The sequence below is a fragment of the Daldinia vernicosa genome (genome assembly GCF_022497035.1).
Source record: "Daldinia vernicosa strain CBS 139.73 unplaced genomic scaffold F5Y00scaffold_13, whole genome shotgun sequence".
In the NCBI taxonomy this organism is placed as follows: domain Eukaryota; kingdom Fungi; phylum Ascomycota; class Sordariomycetes; order Xylariales; family Hypoxylaceae; genus Daldinia; species Daldinia vernicosa.
Genome location: NW_025953929.1, coordinates 562,167 through 581,032, shown reverse-complemented (window position 1 = coordinate 581,032; position 18,866 = coordinate 562,167). Strand labels below are relative to the sequence as shown.

At 46.6% G+C, this 18,866-nt stretch overlaps 6 protein-coding genes across 6 annotated transcripts; 4 read left to right on the top strand and 2 right to left on the bottom strand.

Moving 5' to 3' along the window:
- Nucleotides 1-295: 295 nt before the first annotated feature.
- F5Y00DRAFT_268217 (MFS general substrate transporter) lies at nucleotides 296-2,663 on the bottom strand. Its single transcript, XM_048012214.1, has 8 exons — nucleotides 2,492-2,663; nucleotides 2,234-2,327; nucleotides 2,016-2,179; nucleotides 1,464-1,933; nucleotides 1,318-1,411; nucleotides 861-1,121; nucleotides 767-806; nucleotides 296-653 (listed from the first exon to the last, which is right to left on the bottom strand). Exons 1-8 carry the CDS (start codon nucleotides 2,600-2,602, stop codon nucleotides 316-318), a joined length of 1,572 nt encoding a protein of 523 aa, XP_047866765.1. The 5' UTR covers nucleotides 2,603-2,663; the 3' UTR covers nucleotides 296-315.
- A 2,275-nt stretch (nucleotides 2,664-4,938) lies between these two features.
- On the top strand, nucleotides 4,939-6,190 carry F5Y00DRAFT_252138 (NMT1 protein; the record flags this gene model as incomplete). Its single annotated transcript, XM_048009904.1, has 5 exons — nucleotides 4,939-4,973; nucleotides 5,023-5,125; nucleotides 5,179-5,247; nucleotides 5,304-5,453; nucleotides 5,510-6,190. 5 exons carry the CDS (start codon nucleotides 4,939-4,941, stop codon nucleotides 6,188-6,190), a joined length of 1,038 nt encoding a protein of 345 aa, XP_047866764.1.
- A 668-nt stretch (nucleotides 6,191-6,858) lies between these two features.
- F5Y00DRAFT_260284 (uncharacterized protein) lies at nucleotides 6,859-7,131 on the top strand (the record flags this gene model as incomplete). Its single annotated transcript, XM_048010995.1, has 2 exons — nucleotides 6,859-6,940; nucleotides 7,034-7,131. The coding sequence occupies 2 exons, from the start codon at nucleotides 6,859-6,861 to the stop codon at nucleotides 7,129-7,131; spliced, it is 180 nt and encodes a 59-aa protein (XP_047866763.1).
- A 1,663-nt stretch (nucleotides 7,132-8,794) lies between these two features.
- Nucleotides 8,795-9,913, top strand: F5Y00DRAFT_232170 (RlpA-like double-psi beta-barrel-protein domain-containing protein-containing protein). The gene has a single exon (XM_048007130.1). The coding sequence runs from the start codon at nucleotides 9,156-9,158 to the stop codon at nucleotides 9,501-9,503; it is 348 nt and encodes a 115-aa protein (XP_047866762.1). The 5' UTR covers nucleotides 8,795-9,155; the 3' UTR covers nucleotides 9,504-9,913.
- A 532-nt stretch (nucleotides 9,914-10,445) lies between these two features.
- Nucleotides 10,446-12,679, bottom strand: F5Y00DRAFT_232168 (uncharacterized protein). Its single transcript, XM_048007129.1, has 2 exons — nucleotides 11,948-12,679; nucleotides 10,446-11,888 (listed from the first exon to the last, which is right to left on the bottom strand). The coding sequence occupies exons 1-2, from the start codon at nucleotides 12,256-12,258 to the stop codon at nucleotides 10,577-10,579; spliced, it is 1,623 nt and encodes a 540-aa protein (XP_047866761.1). The 5' UTR covers nucleotides 12,259-12,679; the 3' UTR covers nucleotides 10,446-10,576.
- Nucleotides 12,680-17,129: 4,450 nt separating this feature from the next.
- On the top strand, nucleotides 17,130-18,622 carry F5Y00DRAFT_232163 (Snf7 family protein). Its single transcript, XM_048007128.1, has 4 exons — nucleotides 17,130-17,378; nucleotides 17,450-17,743; nucleotides 17,827-18,355; nucleotides 18,409-18,622. The coding sequence occupies exons 1-3, from the start codon at nucleotides 17,328-17,330 to the stop codon at nucleotides 18,106-18,108; spliced, it is 627 nt and encodes a 208-aa protein (XP_047866760.1). The 5' UTR covers nucleotides 17,130-17,327; the 3' UTR covers nucleotides 18,109-18,355; nucleotides 18,409-18,622.
- Nucleotides 18,623-18,866: the final 244 nt, after the last annotated feature.

Here is an 18,866-nt window from a genome sequence, read left to right as displayed (position 1 = left end):
TGGCGTAGCACACCAAACCCTACATATAAATTCTACGAAGTACCTAAACGCTTATTCATAATGCCTTATGATATATTCGCCCTATCTATATCTGTGCCCGCTAAAGTGTGAAAGTAAGACCTCATCCGATTCGCTATACCAATAACTCCGTATTGGCGGACGGCTCTCGGATTCGGCCACGACATCGGATACGGCGGAACGGCTTCAACGGATATGACGCGGGATAACTGAACGTATCATCCCATGAAAGGTTTTATTCTACACAAGGACCGTAGCTCTTATTCGCAACCCGACGCCTGAGGTCTGTATCCACACTCAAACCCCTATTTCCTCCATCCCATCAGCGACTCTTTTGTCGGTATGCTCGGCCTCGAGTTGCTTATCGACGTTGTTCTGGACCTTATCCTGGACCTCTTTGCCTTCGAAGATGAACGAGAGCTCTTCCAAAGTTCTGTTATATGTCTCCGGGAATAAGAAGTATACGGTCGCAACTTCGAATAGAATCCACACACAATAAACCAAGTAATATTTCCATCTGATCCGGTCTAATGCTACTGGATTCACGTATGTGTTGAAGAAGACAGCGAACCTGACCGTTAGTTGCTCAACCGCGATCCCTTTAGCTCGTTGCTGGTATGGAAATATTTCAACCACTATCCCGCTTCAGTCAGCAATCATCACATGAAACCGCTCCTAATTTAGTATGATGACCTGCTTCACAAGGCGAACAGGTGAGTGCAACAAGGAGTAGTAATAAACCACTTACAGTAAGTATATGCTAGCGCATTCCAGCCTAGATTGTAGAACTAGCGAGCATGTCAGCCGTAATAGCGAACAAAAGAGGCCGAGGGTTAACTCACGGGGGAGTATGCGAAAATGAACACTAGAACTGCTATTGCGGCAGACGATGTATTCTCGATAGCAAACCGCGCCGAAGCCACCGTCCAGACGCTATAAACGACGGCTGTGCCAATCGTACAAATCAAGAACCCAATACGACGACGTAATAGAGGTGCGACGATGGCTACGGGGACAGCGTTTATCAAACCCCAGCATGTGTTGCTCAAGATGACTTTCTGAACAGTGCGATTATCCGTGATCCCGACAAGATTTAGAATTTTCTTCACTGGGATACGTTAGGAAGACATTATAGATGATCGTGAACCCTCTCAGCGACAAAGAAAGTCGAGGTACGGAAATTGGAAGAGACAGCATGTATGTTTGTCGATCCGAGGGTTATTTTCACTTACTACTTGACCGTTAGTGTTGCTAGACAACAAATAGGGGAAGCTTGCAGAACTGAATGGAGGAACACACGAACCTGTAAAAGCTAAGAAGCCCATTGCCACTCCATTGGGTAAAGAATCCGACTATTGCAGCAAGTAAAAATCTGCGTCTCATCGGGGGATCGCTGCAATATAAAGTCAGTATATACGCGAGACGAACGCAAGATGGCTGCGTACCGGAAAACATCAGCCCACACGAACGCCTTAGCTGTCTCCCTCTCTTGAGCAATGGTGCTTTGGATCTGGGCAAATTCGAGGCGTACGAACTCTTCGCCATTGTCCCCTTCACTGTGGTACTTCTGAAGAATCGCGTATGCCTCATCACTCCGATCGACCGAGATCAAATATCGCGGACTCTCGGGGCAAAATGGCAGGGATAATATCTGGCACAAGCTTGGAACCAGCTGTAGAATAGAGGGTAACCTCCAAGACCAGGTACTAGTCATTTGGAAAGTCCCGTAGGTGACACCAGCCGCGACAATAGCCCCCACGTGCCAAGAAGAAGTAAAGAGGGAGGTCATAGTCGGTCTCTCCTTTTCATACGCTAGCTCTCCAACAAGCGCGGAAGCGTTAACGATGGCCAGGGGGATACCAAATCCGAGCACCCAGCGAGACGCAAGAAACATATCGCTGTTTTGGGAACCCGTCTATAAAGGTAGCGTTTAATATTTCATCGTGTTTTCGCACCCCTACCAAGGTGAAGTGAAAGGAAGAAAGGGGCGGAAATACCTGGAGTCCAGCACCTAAGCATAAGACTATCGATCCTACAAGTATGGACCAACGGCGCCCAAGATACTGGGAAATGGTGGGAATAAAAGGTACTGCCATCAGGGCTCCGAGGGAATACATGGCATTTAAAAGACCAAGTCGGCCCTCTGTAGGATTGTCGAAGTCTCCGGCTTGTTAGCTAAGAGTCGCTCCAGGGCACGTACGGGGGGTCCTCATACATGTAACCCAAGCCTCCACAGCCTGGAGGGAGTTCATCATCGAGGAGTCGAACCCGGATGTCCATTCGACGCCCATCGCGGCTGGGATCAGTATCTGCATGTAAATGTTAGAAAGGGACGTAGACTTTACAAGGATCCGCATTGGCGTGGGTATTTCACAATAATTGACTGTGAATTACCATCATAACATTGCGCAAACCAGGATGGATGTAGACTACCCAATGGCGCCGAACCATCTAATGGGAGTTAGGTACTAACAAGATAAAGTGCTCTTAGGTTCGGCTTCTGATACCATTTCTTCGTATCCGCCTTCGCAATATTAGCCAAACGAGGGTCGACATGATGTTCTTTAGCCCCAATGATAGCCATCGCGACAAGATCTCAACGTGAAGCCGTAGCAAAGTTGGTAAAGCCGAATTGGAGAACTGACATGCGAGAGCGTCGGTACCTAGTCCCTTATTATAACAAGTCGGGTTGGTCGTGTCTACGCCGCCTGACAATCTGGGAACGGGGACCGAGTATCCGCATCTGATCTTAATACCTAGCGAATATTTAGCCGTCCATCTACGGGGACCGGGTAAGGTAAGGCCATATATAATTACGCGAAAGCCTGGGAATCTTACACAAGTTGGGCGAGTTTAAAATGGCATGCCATATACTACTGCAAAACGAATTAAAAAGGGGCCCTTATTAGTGGATGTATTCTTGAAAATACTACTTTGCTATACACCTATACTACGGGCCGACTGGCAAGGGTTGGCGTGGCTTACGAATTGGAGAAGCATACATGTGTAGACTGATTTTCGCCATTTAGTCGGCGTTGGGGTAATGGTAAAAGATGGATGGGGAAAGTAAGTAAAATATTACACAGAATAAGAGCGAGTATGCCATTTGTCTCAGGCTGTCGCTCACCAGCGAATCAGAAGCTTCACATGGTTATACTTACCTACATTAACCCCTATGTTGTGATTGCCTAACTCTATTAAATATCTATAGGCAGTGATTTAGGCCCCTTATGCACATACCCCTTTTAACACGGCTAGGTAATACACAATACCTTCACTCTATACTCGCCATCTTTCAAAATATCTTACGAAACGTTAGTAGCAGAATTTCAGGCCCAATTTCATCGGGAAGAGCAGTCTCTTTCAAGTTTTATGAAAAGATAATGGGAAAAGCGCATGAAACAGATCATAGGTAATCGACAAGGAAACCAGACGACTAACGAAGGAAGAAAGAGATGCCGCTATAGAATTGGGTATACGGCTTAGTGAGGGAAGTGAGAAGAGAACCCAAGCATCAATACGCAAACCTGAAGACTCGCCCGCAGAGATGGAGTATTGGATTCGCAAGTTAAAAGATGTCTATGAAAGTACGTAAAAAGACGTGATATTATGCTATAACTACCTGGTTGAGAAAGTACTAAGTCTCCTTCTAGGTTTCCTATTAACGAGTTCGATGTATGGATTGATAGCTTAACCTGCCTTAAACCTAACCTGACCTAACTTGGGTAGACTATAAATGTTTTATTCGTATAACAGTTATATAAATTAAAGGTATACGTACCTGTTATATCTTATTTTTGATGTAATATGATTGGTGTATTTCCTATGGGTGATGTAGCTGGGGCTGTATCTTTATAAGGGTTAGGTACTTCAGCCAGTTCGAAGATATTCCGCATCGTGAGAGTGGGTGACGCGGGGCCGACTTTATCATAGGGGTATTTTGGTTTACTCCGATACCGGTGAATCCCTATAAAAGGATTTACCAAGGTCAGGAGCTAGTAATCACATACCCAGTTATTATTATATAGAACGGTATACATAGAAGAAAGAGTCACTTTATACCCACAATCGAAGCGAGTTGTGAGAAAGGAATTACCAGACATCAACTCCGAAGGCCAATCCGTCCGATTTATTAACAGCAATGTGGTGGCAGTTACATCCTTGAGAAGAACAGCCCATCGCAGTAGTAAAGCTCGGAGTCTCGCTTTGGATCGGGTAAATCAACACCATAGAATATCACGCAGATAGACACGTGAATCCGGTATCCTCTCTGTTAACGTATGTTAAATATTTTTTGTACCGACCACCTTAATAGATTTTAGACGAATCAATGTCGCTTTAGAAGACCATGTACCTAACTCAAGTCTCAAGGAGGAGCCTATCGACGATCCATTATATCAATATGATGACGGACCGCATGATGACCCACTATCGGTGACCTACCGAGCATATTTACCCCTCATCTTGTCCTATTCCTATTAAGTATTAAAGGACCTTGTCGTCCCTCTAGGTTTTCGTGCGGAATTTTCTTAAATCTCTCATCGATATTTACTTCGATTTCTAATAACTAAGCTCAAGCTCAAAGCTCGAAAGTTTCACACATCACCGACAGATTATCTCACTGGTATGGTCTTAGGAAGCACCTGCCATCATGGAGCTATCTCAGTATCAAGGTAACGTTGGACAAACGCATGGCGGGTGCTCGATGTTGTTCGATCCAGTTATAGCTTTCTCCTCTAAATACCTAGGTACCTACCTACCTACGTATTGAGGAGTGAGTATAACTGGAGAGAGGCATCAGGGCTGAGATTACACCGTTCAAACTTGATCTGGATAATTCCAGCGAAAAGGACATGCTGCTTTCCCTCCCCCTGTTAGTCTGAGCAGCTTAGTATTAACTGTAGCAGTTTCTGATCCATCATGTCTACCGACAAGATTACCTTCTTGACCAACTGGCAAGCATGAAGAGATCTACTAGAGATGAGCATTCACTAACGCCAGTAGGCACGCCACGCCGTATCACGCCCCCCTTTACCTCGCTCAGGCCAAAGGGTACTTCAAAGACGAGGGCATCAAGGTTGCTCTTCTCGAGCCCAACGACCCGAGTGTATGCTCTAGAAATGTTGCATCATGCGTAGATTCAGTGCTCATATCGTATAGGATGTCACCGAAATCATCGGCACCGGAAAGGTCGATCTCGGCTTCAAGGCTATGATCCACACTCTTGCCGTAAGACGCCATCGGATAATCGATTAGGTTAATCTAAGCTAAGAATCGTTGTATAGGCGAAAGCCCGTAACTTCCCAGTCCTGTCTATCGGATCGCTACTCGACGAGCCTTTCACGGGTGTCGTGTATCTTAAGGATAGCGGTATTACCCCTGACTTCACGACTCTCAAGGGAAAGCGAATCGGTTACGTAGGCGAATTTGGAAAGGTGCCTACTTCATATATTCATTTCGCTCTGTAGCCTTGCATTAACTGGCCGTGCAGATCCAAATTGATGAGCTTACCTCTCACTACGGCATGACCCCAGCTGACTACACTGCTGTCCGTTGCGGTATGAATGTCTCCAAGGCCATCATCAAGGGAGAGATCGATGCCGGTATCGGTCTAGAGAACGTCCAGATGGTCGAGCTCGAAGAGTGGCTCGCCGCCCAAGGTCGTCCCAAGAGCGACGTCCAGATGCTGCGCATTGACCAGCTAGCCGAGCTAGGCTGCTGCTGCTTCTGCACTATCCTGTACATCGGTAACGAGAAGTTCTTGTCCGAGAACCCGGAAAAAGTCCGCGCATTCATGCGCGCAGTCAAGCGCGCGACCGACTTCGTCATCGCAGAGCCGGAGAAGGCGTACGCCGAATACGTCGAGTTCAAGCCTATCATGGGTACCGAACTGAACCGCAAGATCTTCGAGCGCTCGTTCGCCTACTTCTCCAGGGACCTTAAGAACGTCCATCGAGACTGGGAGAAGGTCACCAAGTACGGCAAGCGCCTGGGTGTCCTAGACCAGAACTTCCAGCCCAACTACACCAACTCGTTCTTGTCCTGGTCCCTCGATGGCGAGTCTTCCGACCCGACTGGAGATCAGAAGCGCATGGCAGAGCTGCAGAAGGATGTTGCTTCTAAGGGTGGTTTCCACCGTTTGGAGATCAAGGGCACCGCTGTTCAGGCTTAAGGAGGCCAGGTTTACTCACGATATTATTACTACATGCCCAGGAAAGTCGTTTCTCGCGTAGATACACTCCTTAGGTAACCAGAAAGCCCTTGGACACTCCTTGAATATGTCGCAACTGGATAGTTACTCTATACATGAATAGTAACATAAATTTGGGCAATCCTTCTTGGCATAACTAGTCGATGTGGATTGCTTTGTACGATGAACCGTAAAGTGCCAATCGTTGATGTCTTTTACGCGTATAAATCCCGATGGGTGAATGGGACAAGCTCTAAGTACCTAACGTAAAAGGGAGAACAAACAGAAACTCATTGGCCCTCCCCAGCTTATCAGCTTATTCATAGCCGTGTCATAAACATGCCAAGATCCAGGCCAAGATCCAGTCTAAGATTGACCTGTGTCAATCATGTACAATACGTGTACTCTACGGCACGGTGCAGATAATGATAAATACCTACACATACCTACCTGGTACCTAATCCCGTCTCGTTGCCCGTAGTCCATAGCCAAGTCCATACACTATCCCCATTCCGGTCGCGCCTCGCATCATCATCATCGTCATTAATCCATCCCATCAGCCCATTAATCCATCAAACATCCGCTTCTTCTCCCTCCAGCCTCTAGCCTCGAGTCAATCAATCAACAAGCTCTAATTAGCGTATGTAAATATGGCTGACTGCGGACTACCATTTCCCGTCGTCTGCATCCAATGCGGCCGGGGCGTTGGCCTCTGCGGTATCAAGATCATCGGTAAGTTGAACACTGACCCTACATAGAAACGACTTATTCGTAAACAAATATTATCCATCTCACATACCTAAGGTATTGACCTCACATGAACAGGCCCAACTATTGGCTTCTGTGTCGCTGTGCTAGCCGCGGTTATCTGCTGGCCCATCGCACTCCTGTTCTGCTGCTTCACAGAGACGGGAAAGAAGTAAGTTTAATATTATACGAATTGCTTCTTATTAGGCCGTTTAACTCACGAGTAACCTCTCCAGGTGGTTTTGGAAACCGTGCGACATAAATGCGCAAGTATCAGACATGTTTCCCATCTGACCAGCGAGGAAAAGCCGTAAGCCCTCAGCGTTATGATACCTACTTGTGTTCCTTAGGTTCACGGCTGAACCGAGGCATTCAATTGCGGCCACAATGGATCCTTACGAAAATCGATGGGGTTTGTTAAGTAGTTCGAGGGTGAAGCAATGAGTGGGATCGCCAGCAAGCAAGCACCCAGCGATGAGATGGAGATTTTTAATGATAATGCGACTTCTTAAGTCAAGGTAGATAACTCAAGAGATATTAAATTAATTCAAGGCTAGCCAATGTAGTCCACATTCGGATTTAGCTGTCTGCTGTCAAACCACCCCTGGACAGGATGACTGCCTACGTCACATTAGAGATTACACGTATTCTTATTCCTGTCTAGCAGAAGTTATAGGCATAAATACGCTTCGTTTTGGTTTAAAATTCTGGCAATAAACTAGTTTAACAGAGATAATCAGGCATAGTGTTGAACGCACACTTATAGCTACAAGCATTCAAAGCCATGATATCGAAACCGCCAGTGAATATAATATGTTGACTACACTCAGACGTAAACCAACCCAACTACTTTGCTCAATGTATCACAATTGATGGCATAGGTCTCTTGCTTCACGACAAACATTTATTTTTCCTAGTTACCTACCTAATATTGTATCAGAAACTAGTGCGAATCATCAACTATACAAGTCTTCTAAGGATTACTTCTCCACAACGTCTTATACTCTGATTGAAAAGAATCATTATCTTCTTAAAGAGGACAACTAAAGTAAGATGATAACTCTATAACTACCTAGCACAATATACAACTACAGTTTCGAGTTTCGGGCATTAAGAGAATATAGCATATTAACTACCTCTTAGTTCAGAGCAGACGCTGTCTCCGGGTGCGACTCATACTTGATTTCTCTAGCCTCGAGAAAAGTTCCCACGGCCAAGAACTGAGGCGTTAATGAAAACGGATAATTTCGTCCTTATATATATATGTACAGGCAAGTATATACCTAGGTATATATAAGACTATACTGTTCGCATGATTGTCAAAATTTTCGGAGGCGATAGACTTGATATGGCGATGCCAACCTCGTGGAGGAAACTCCGTCTCAGTTACCTATTCACTCGGATATGCCGAATCTAGTATTCCCGCAACGACGAGGGAGCCCGTCTGCTTCCGAAAGCGGACATAGTCGGTTGTCCTGACTCGTGAACCGGCACGTGTCAGGTACAAATAATCAGGGGCCCGAAAATAGAGCAAAATTTTGAGCTCCTATCCGAAGCCGTCTGACTCGGAAACTGGAGACGCGCCCACTAGGAGACAAACCTCCGCCCGCCAAAACCGTGGAAGATGGTCCGTAGCAGACAGCCGAGATGTTTCAACTAATGTGAGATGACAGACTGACATGATTCAAATCTAGGTACCCGCCGTGCTGGGCTGTAGTCAGTGGTCTGACATAGATGAGGTGTTAATTAATGGCGTATCGGGATTCAGCGTCTCGAAAATGACTATAAGACGGGCAGAACCCGTCGAGGACATGCAACTTTTTTTCTTTGCTTCCTCGTCATCACACTCGTTGTCGTTCATTCTCTAAACACATTCTCTAGACAACCAGTCATTTCGGATTAGCAAGTCATTCTTTACTTGCTGCCTCTCCTTGCCATACTGGCATCCATCCGTTCCTTTCAACGATTAAGAAAGTGGATATAACTGCGTTTTCTCGACTCGAGAACTCACTCTTTAACGCCTCGACGGCTAGAGTTATAAGACGATCTCAACGGCCAATTTGACCCTTTGAGATCTTCCCATCGTATCGACATTCTCATACAACTATACTATCGTTACAATTATACTATCATTACAAATACACTATCATTACAACTACACTATCACTACAACTATACTATCATTAAAACACCAGCCAAAATGGGTTCCTTCACCAAGACCCTCGCAGTCCTATCCTGCGTCGCGAGCTACGCCGTTGCCCTCAGCGGCGACATGACCTACTACACGCCCGGCCTCGGATCCTGCGGCCAGACGAACTCGGAAACGGACATGGTAGTCGCGCTATCGCCCGCCCAGTTCGCCGCGGATTCCCAGGCCTGCGGTAAGCAGATCCAAATCCACATGGGCGGCAAGTCCGCGCTCGCCACCGTCGTCGACAAGTGCCCCGGCTGCAGCGAGAACTCCATCGACGTCTCGCCTGCCGTCTTCGAGTCCCTCGCGCCTCTGACCGTTGGCCGCACCCAGATTGAGTGGGACTACGCTACGTAAGGTGGGTTGGTCCCCATCACACAACAACTCACGGTTTAGGGGGAAAGGGGGGTGGTGAAGTTATAAAGCAAAAGGCGAACAGGTTTCGCAGCTTTAGACGGAGTGGAGGTTACCTAATTATACATTGCTTTTTTGCCGGGGGAACAGAGCGAATGTGTTCCGTGGCTATGCCGGACATAGACCTTCGCAGCACGATTCAGATGCACATGGATGAAAACGGGAAATATACTGAAAACGACAAACATGATGGATATACCGCACCGCGCTGGACTCGAAGGTGCTGCTTTTTTATAGGGAATGAACAGACTCCAAATACACTCACCCCTGGCGGGTAGTTTTCCTTTAATCTCAGCTCCAATCTCTTGTCGTGAACCCAGCCGATGTAGAACTAGACGCATACAAGAAAAAGCTATTTTAATTGGAAGTCAAGTACCTAATCTATATGACTCGACGTTGCGTTTCGTTAAGAGACGAGATCTTGCCTTTTGCTGAAATGGCGTAGGTTAACTAGTAGTATTGTGATTGAACATTGCCCCTTATTCATTCAGTATTAAAATGCTCTAAAGCGCCCCTGAGTTATTCCGTACTGACCGAGGACAAGGAAAATCAGAGATAATACTAAAATGAGTCCGAAAACAAAAGACGTCCAACTGGGATTTTAATTCTTTTCAAAAAGAATGGGCTTCATAGTGTCGAAGAAGGGCTGTGGATAAATTCTTGTCTTCTCGGCAGTACCAATACCAATAGAGGGTACACCAAACACATATACTAGATACAGTAGTCGGGGGAAAACCTCAGAGAATGAACGCTATCTCCTTTACTTATATTGAATTACGACTGAAGAACAGATATTAGAACCTTCGGGTTTCTTAAAGATGAATAACTTTTAGTCATTTCACGAATTCGTACATGTCACTATAACAGAGTCCAAGAGATAGTGTGTGAAAGCATAAAAATCTCAATTCATAATATTGTGATGATACAAGTCCAGCTTCAATGGCAAACCACGCCATCATACATCCGCTCCATTGACGCCCGCCTGTGTACCCAAATTCCATTTTAATCCGGAACACCTACGGAGAAAGCCTAATCCGCTTCCTGCCACCTAGTTCCGTCATTTCTCTTTCCCGTTTTGATGTGGTAGTCACCGATAATACAAAGTTTTGTGTTGGTGTCTGTTCTCCAGGGACGCTTGATAATCCGAGTCTAGAGTCTGGCGAGGAGGCTATAGTGGCCTCCTCCGATACTAATAATTTCCGTTCTTCGACAGTGATTGCCCATAGTAATGTGAGCAATACCTCTCGCGACGGTAAGCTGGTGCCGTCTGGCCACGTCTGCGGTCCACGGCTCTGATCGCCCTTGATACCCGGGGATCCAACTGCCAGCTCCTCGACTCGGTCATCGCGTCCCTTCTCAGACACCAACCGCAATAACCCCATCGTCGCATCCTTGAGCGGACGCGCCAAGATGGGGCTGCTGGTTAAGAGCTTCTGAAGGGTTTTGATTCTCAGAGTCGAAGAGGCTGAAGGCTGGGTCCGGGTGTTCTTGGACAACCGAGTCGCTTCCCGCGGTCGCGCCTGGAGCTGCGCCGCTGACGTCGTCGGTGCTGAGGAATTGGTCGAAGTCGAAATCTGGAAATTGGGGGGTCGAGTTACCAGCCAGATTATTGTACTCAAAATCGAGGGGGTCGGATGAAGGACTAAATTGGCCTTGAACGCTCCACGAATCAATATCAAAGGGTGTCGAAAGGCTGAAAGCATCACCGAAGAGGCCATCAGTAGCGTTTGAAGCTGTAGTAAGAGTGACAGCACTGGAGGCGACGGTTGTCGCGAGGCCTTCCACGACTGCGGAACTTCCACCGACGGACACTGCTGGCCGCACAACACCGCTGCTGGATGTTGTGTCTCGTCGGAAGTAGTCGCAGAAGCGGGGACCGTCGCGACCTCTTCAGTCGTCGACGTTTCGGGAATTGTGTCATCAGGGACAGGGGTTAATTCGGGGGATAGAGAGGCAGGATCGACAGTGCCGTCCTGCTCGGGCATGAGGATAAAGTCATTGATCATGCCGGACTTGTCTTGTGCCGTGCCATCTTGAGATGAACCAAATAACGGCTGAGATAAAGTCAGGGGAGAAGGCTGAAAGCCATCTAAAGGGGACGAGCTACGGCTGACGCCAGATCCTCGTCGGAGTTTATTTAATTCATCCATCAACATTTCATTCGTCTTCTGCTGGTTGCGCAGAAGCTCTTCTAGCTGGTGATTCCTCTGTTCTAAGGCCTCCACCTCTTGACGCTTACGTTCCCGAGAAGACTGGGCAGCACGGCGATTCCTGAGGACTCGCTCGACTCGTCGTTGTTCTTTCTCATCTTCGGTCTTTGCCCGTTTCCTGTTCTATGTTAGCCGAATATGCTTCTTACTTATCCGGTTATAAGCGAGTAATCATACCTCGGGGGTAGGTTTGTCTTAGGCTCTGGGAGGACTTGGCCCCACGACTTCCGCTTCTTGACCGGCTTCTTTTCGGAACTCTCAGGAGCCGGCGACGGGGTAGATTGTATTGTGGCCGAGTCCGCAAACCCCTCCTCCACAAACGATTGAGGAGTCATGACGCTCTCCAAGGGGTTTAATGTAGAAGGCGTAGCGAATAGAGAGGGATACGCGTCGCCAGGTACTGACATAAGAGACTCTGCAGGAGAGGTCTCAAACTTGACTTGAGGAGTCGACGTCGTGGTTTGTTGACTTTCCCAGGTAGTAGCCATCTTATTAGTTTGGTTTGGCTGTTGATAGGAGGACTTTAGGTCTTCTGATTGCGTAAACTGGATGCAAGCCGGATGCAAGCTAATTTCTCTAGTAGCTTGCTCCGGAATTTTAAGATCAAGCAAGGCTGTAGCCGCAGAAGATAATAATAATGAATTAAAGCTGAAAGTAGAGAGGTGCCGTCCTAATTCCTCAATACAAATAACAGCAGGTTCACCTCTGCCAGCGCATTGTCTAGCAGTAGCTAGGGTACAAGGGTACGTGAGTGACTCAGGCTAGGCTACCGAGGCTACCGAGTCAGGTGAATGATAGTAGGCAGTAGCGGTAAGAAAGCAATAAGGACACGGTGGCCACTGGCCTTGAAGTTAATTATATTATGATTGGTGGAATGGTGGATTGTTAGGTGGTGAATGTGCTTGGTTTGGTAGTGAGTATTAGCGACTGAGCAGGATGGGGAGACAAGCGCCTCTCTTTATGTTCAACGTGTCCTGTTAGTAAGGAGGTGGGTTGAGTGCCTGAGGCAGAAATCGCCCCCTGTTAATTCTCGGATGTGTCAGCCATCAGTGGGGCCATGGAAGGGCTACGTACCACCCCCCTGCGCTAGTTTCTGTGTTGTGCTGTGCACCTTCCCATGTCTGGTTCTGTGCGACAAGGATGAGTGCCTGAGGCAGAAATCGCCCCCTGTTAATTCTCGGATGTGTCAGCCATCAGTGGGGCCATGGAAGGGCTACGTACCACCCCCCTGCGCTAGTTTCTGTGTTGTGCTGTGCACCTTCCCATGTCTGGTTCTGTGCGACAAGGATTAGGATTTCGGGGGCAAGAGAGAATGCCAGGGGTTGATAGATCTGAACAAGGCAAGTGGATCTGTGGTACCAAGCCACCGAGACGAATTAGAACTCCTTACCGCCAAGTACCGCCGGCCCTCTCGTGCCTGTGCCCTTCCCACCGTTGAACTGGCAGACTGGAACTTCCCTTTTCCCTTCAGTTCCATCTAATATCTAATATTTAGGTCTAAGGTCTATCATCCGGCCCGGCGCGGTATTAGTACCTAGTATTGGTAGCCCGGAGCCTCGTGTTACATCCCTTTTCGAAATTGTCCAGCTCTCACATTCAATTAATCAATTTACTCAAATCGTTAACGAAACCTTACCGGAAGTGTTTGCCTCTTACAGCATCAGTCTCTCTTATCTGAGTATGCATTCTAAGCAGAATAGAATATCCACCTCAAGTACCGTAATGCATCAGAAATGGGGATTATTGTGTTGTCAAACTATCTATCCTATCTCGTCATTCTACATTGCAGTAGTCGAATCCCCCTGACGAAACTCAAGAGCTTGATCCTCTCAGCCTCTGGCTTTTCAACGCCATCTCCACCAATCGAAGCCTATTTGGAAAGGCTCCATGGCTTAGGGTGGTTATTATTAGCAACCCACCTGGGTGGGCTGGGAGGACGTGTTGGCCCCAATTCATTGTTAACCCGCCGCTGACTTGCAGCTTGCTGCCGCTCAGAACCCTAACTCTCACAAAAGGACAATTGTTGGATTATGTTATTTCATGACGTAGAAATATGACACGGAATTTACACTACACCACCATCGAATTTAGATCGATTGGGGATTTGACGAGAATAAGGTTCACGAGCGCACTGGAAAGCTTCCACGAAATCCGTACCTTAGGTACCTAAGTTAAAGTACATGTTAATAACTTTCAAAGTGATTTGAGTAAATCCAGCACAAACTAGAGCAAATGCCCAGTTCATTCGGCTTGCTATGGTTAAGGCAAACCCAAAAGCGGCCTCCGAGAAGAAGAATTTGGAAGACTAATCTATTTACAATTAATCGACATCTGGGGTATTAGCCTGTATTGCTGCCGAACCAAAATGGCCGGCGAACCGCGGCGGGATGACTACCGAAGCCGTCTGTACAACTTAGTATCACAATTTGACAGTAGATGATCCGGGGAAGAACCAAGCTCTACGACTACAAGGTTTTAGTTGGACCAATGGGATGGGATGTTTGCTAGGAAAACGGCAATCTCTTGCCATGTGGCGTTCTAGACATCCGTGAGAATTTCTATGTTGGCAGAAGAAGATGCGGCACATGCGACACGCTAACGAGGCCGGGTGAAAAGCCGTTGTTAGTAGTCTTTGAGGCCATCGCCAACGGGAACGCTCGCTCCTCGACCTACGACCAACATGAAGATTAGGTTCAGTCTATATCTATTAAGATTTACTATATTTATGTTGTCATACGGGCTAGACCTAAATGCTTTTATTTGGTCTAAGATCTAAAATCCCATGATCCTTCACTACAACATACTCCCTTACTTCCAGTTAAAATTCCATCATTTAAGAATTACCAATAACCACATTCAAATCTCCCTATGATTTGTTATAGTGTAAGACGGGCTTGATTGTATAAGGTAAGGATTACTTGCTTACACAGAGACATACTCATTAAAATTGCCCCTTTCTACTATATTTACTAAAATAGGGAGGCCGATAGCTTATCGCTCATCGTCTTACCTGCTCTCTATCGTCTTGCCTATTTTGTAGTAAACCGCCGAGAAACAAAAGGTCTCGACGGCTGTCTAGTCTCAGCGAAGCCGCAAATCTACTAAGTAATACATGCATGGTCACATAAGGGGTTCTATAATTACTACACCGAAAAGACCGTTGATCGTACATAAGTCGATGAATCGTATATTGTCACTATGTACAGATTTTAACATATTTAGACTATTATGGTGCTCTATGATAGTTGCATTCGCCTGCTAGGGCTGATGAAGGATTCGCCAACCCTTACGCCTCATCATACTCAGCCCCCTCGCCCCCTCGCAGCCGCTCACCCGCATCAGATTGCTTCAATTTTTAGTATTATCGTGCGATGCTAGTTTCAATCTGAAATTACCAACCCAGTAACTACGAGGCATTATGTAGCATGTAGAAGTTCGTCGGCAGTGGGAATAGAAGATAAACGGCCGATAATGAAACATAGTAAAGAAACCTTCCGCCAATAACTTTTCGATTCCATGAGTTCCAGACACCTTCCGCTTCAAATTGCGCATCCGAAATTCCGCCCGCCAGCCCGCACGGATATTCTTTGAATCCCCGTTTTCTAATCGAGCGTAGTGTGGACCGGGGGCCATCCAAACAAATATGGATTTCGAATTCGCAATCTTCCCCGCAAATCCGATTTAATAAACCAGCAGATCGGGACGGAGGCGCAACATCGCTCTACATTATGTACAACATCTATGTAAATCGAGTGGGAATTAATTACATGGGAATTACTATTCAAGATCGGACTCCCGATCTAACCGAATATATAATTGTGAGAGCGCACAATTCATGTGGAGATGGTTGAGCAATTAGCGGTGCATCTCTGATTCTCTCCTATGCGTACCTGTATATTAGGTACTTGATGTATTGTACGTATTAACCTACTCCAAGGATAGGTACCTAAGACATACGTGTATTTTACTATGCCCTCCAAGACAAGATCATTAGGTAGTTCACATAGCGTACACTATATGTATAAGCACGAATCGTTCGAAGGTCAAACCACTAGATTCAAAGTAAGTCCTAGACGACGAGTCTTACACGACGCCTGTTTCAGGAAATTGTGGGCAGACCCAGAGGTTCTGGCCCCCCTTCTGAATGGTGGCCCTCCTTTTGAATGATTCGCCCCAAGCACCAATCAGGATGTTGTCCGTCCGCCCTCCCCTTTTCCCCCTACCGCCTCCCGATAGGGGTCGGACATCAACACACGGGACTCAAAACGAGACCGTATTTGAACACGAGGCCCTCCTTGATTACGCAATACAGCCTGCTAGTTGTGATACCTTCTATCGTGTCATTTCGTTAATACATACATTAGGTACCTAGTATTATACCGCATTAGTTTTACCGCTAAAATAAGGACATGATAATGAAGGTTGCGACACATGGTTCCATCCTTATGATGATCTAGAAAATCATTTACATAATGATATGTAAGGAGAATTATAATGCGAGGACTTGCCTATCTCGTTCTTATGCGTCCCAATATTTGTTTTACGCCTCACGTCATGTCTTAAGCTGACGACAGACCGGCCGATATACTAGTTCTTATTTGAAACTTCGCGATGGTCCAATCGCATCGAAGCATTGTATAATCTTAGTTATCATACATAGTGGTGATGGTCTGAAGGTAGCCTACATATTCAAGTGTGTGCGCAAATAATAAGTATTGATAATCCGACTTACGAACATTGAGCCGTATTGGGCATTTTATTATCAACTATTACGAGTACTACTGCGTATTCGTGTTAGAATGATTTGCTCAATCTACATCCATTACTGGATAGAGACAGACCAAAGCCATAACCAATCATGTTATAGTCTTATAAAGGGAGCATAGATATATGTAAAGAGACGATAATATCCCAATAGTTCCCTTTCCATGTCAACGAGCGAATATCCCTCCCTTGCCAAAAGAGTTGTTCATCTGCATTATATTATCGTGGTTTGTTTCGTAGAAACTGGGCTCCCTTGAGCGGTTTGCAATTTGAAGCAATGGTCTCAGAGTCCTTTGAAATCTTGCTTGCTGATTACAAGTGGACTCATTAATCAGCAATGATAGTACATAGTAGTCCAAATATGTAAATCAACAGTCAGAAGTATATTGTTTATGAACCATTGTCTGATTTACGTGAGCTTGCTTTCGTGAATCAGGGAAAGGCGAAAGGCGCAGGTGAAATGTTATCGATAAACCGTGGCTGAGAACACTAGAATTTGGGGCTTGGAAGTTCGAGCCCTTTCTAAGATACAATTCGCTTGTACCTTATCATCACTGCGAAATCTACAAAGTGCGTCATTCGCTGACTTCCATTTGCCCCCACCACCAGGAAACGCCGCGCCAGACCCGTGAACCGCAACTTCGTCCATCCTAATCACCACGAACCATCTCGACGACCTGTCCTAGCCTCCCTAGGCGTTTCAATATCTAGATTAACGGCCGACCGAAAACTCTAATCCAATTAAATCAACAACAGCCCTTCCTTTGCCATCGATCTTCAACCCACAATCAACATGTCCAACCGACAACTCGCCCGCGACATGCAAGTCGAATTCCAGGCTCGCGTACGACCTCCCCGTCTCATCCTCCTAACATCACCACATATCGGAAACTAACATGTACTCTCCTCGTATAGTTCCAAGCGAAGCAAGCCCGCCGCGAAGCACAAAAGGCCGCGAAGCAGGACCCGCTGCTCAAGAAGCAAATCCAGGACCTGCTGAAGAAGGGCGATACGGCCAAGGCCTATCAAAAGGCCAAGATGCTACTTTCCAAGCAGGCCCTCGCTCAGCAGATGGACCAGATGGCCGACATGGCAGAGCTTAGCGTCGCCCAGATCCAGGCCAATAATGCCATGAACCGCATGACGAACATGATGGGCCAGTCCTCGCGTACCATGACCGCTGCTCAACGCAACATGAATCCCGAGCGCGTACGTTTCTTCCCCTTTCCAATTATCACTTTTCTCCGCCAAGATAAAAATGCAAAATTGCTAACATTATCCCGGAATCCTAGACCTTAATGACGCTCGAGCAATTCAAGCAGCAGAACGAGGAATACGCCGTCAACAACGGCATCTACCAAGACGCCATCTCGCAGACGACATCGCAACAAGTCTCCGAGGACTCAGTATACGAACTCCTCGGCAAGCTTGCCGACGACGCCGGCGTCCAGCTCAACTCCGAACTCAACTCCGCACAACCCAGCCGGGCCGAACCCGCGCTCCCCCAGACCGCAGAGCCGACCGCCGAGGAAGAGGACGCCCTGCAGCAGCGCCTCCGCGCTTTAAGGGCTTAGAAAGCAGCTGACAGCGGAAGCCGGGGCAAGGACGGCGATGGACATAGTGGGGATGACGACGAGCAGGAGGGAGTTCCGCAGGGGGCGGCGTGAGCATATGAACGAACATATGCGTAGCCAGATGACGAAAGGAGAGAGCGGTATTGATATCTATCTGATTGAGTGCGGGGTGGCAGACTTTGCTTAGCATCACGACATAAGGGTCCAGTTCGGCGTTCCGGTTATGGTGCCTTTTCTCCTTTTATACGTAGGTACTGCAATGCCTATTGATGTTGAATAGAGCTTATTTACAAGCATCAGGTTGGGATTCCTATGCGCTGAAGTCGTAGAATTTTGGTCCTTGTTTGCTCTTTTGTTGTGCATCCTTGTTAGTAAATACTGCTACTAGAGCCTCTCTTCCTGAGCGTGCGTGTTTTTTCGATGATATTACGTAGATATTTCCCCCTTCATTGCGTAACGACTAGTAGACTATGCTTACTTAGGCTACGTCTTTGAATATTTACCATGGCAGAGGACTTAAGATAGCCCAAAAATAAAATATAAACTTACAGAATCTAAAGTGACATCTTGCTCTGTAATTCCGATTTGGTAAACAACCTGCATTATTGTTAATTACCTTACGAGCATTTAATCAAATTACTATCTATAATTCGTCTCCAAGATCTACTTTCGCTTTGGAAAAAAAAAATATTAAATCATAAACCTAGTAAATAAGAAAAAAAAAACAAAAAACAAAAAAGCTCAGCCCCAGGTTCGAA

Bases quoted from the DNA above. Each gene is read 5' to 3' on its own strand.
- F5Y00DRAFT_232170 (XM_048007130.1), top strand. From the start codon at position 9,156: ATGGGTTCCTTCACCAAGACCCTCGCAGTCCTATCCTGCGTCGCGAGC.
- F5Y00DRAFT_232168 (XM_048007129.1), bottom strand. From the start codon at position 12,258: ATGGCTACTACCTGGGAAAGTCAACAAACCACGACGTCGACTCCTCAA. The intron at 11,889-11,947 runs GTATGATTACTC...AACATAGAACAG, and splicing joins AAGACAAACCTACCCCCGAG to GAAACGGGCAAAGACCGAAG.
- F5Y00DRAFT_232163 (XM_048007128.1), top strand. From the start codon at position 17,328: ATGTCCAACCGACAACTCGCCCGCGACATGCAAGTCGAATTCCAGGCT. The intron at 17,379-17,449 runs GTACGACCTCCC...CTCCTCGTATAG, and splicing joins AAGTCGAATTCCAGGCTCGC to TTCCAAGCGAAGCAAGCCCG. The intron at 17,744-17,826 runs GTACGTTTCTTC...CCGGAATCCTAG, and splicing joins GCAACATGAATCCCGAGCGC to ACCTTAATGACGCTCGAGCA.
- F5Y00DRAFT_268217 (XM_048012214.1), bottom strand. From the start codon at position 2,602: ATGGCTATCATTGGGGCTAAAGAACATCATGTCGACCCTCGTTTGGCT. The intron at 1,934-2,015 runs GTATTTCCGCCC...CTACCTTTATAG, and splicing joins GCTTAGGTGCTGGACTCCAG to ACGGGTTCCCAAAACAGCGA. The intron at 1,122-1,317 runs GTGTGTTCCTCC...ATCCCAGTGAAG, and splicing joins TTCTTAGCTTTTACAGGTTC to AAAATTCTAAATCTTGTCGG.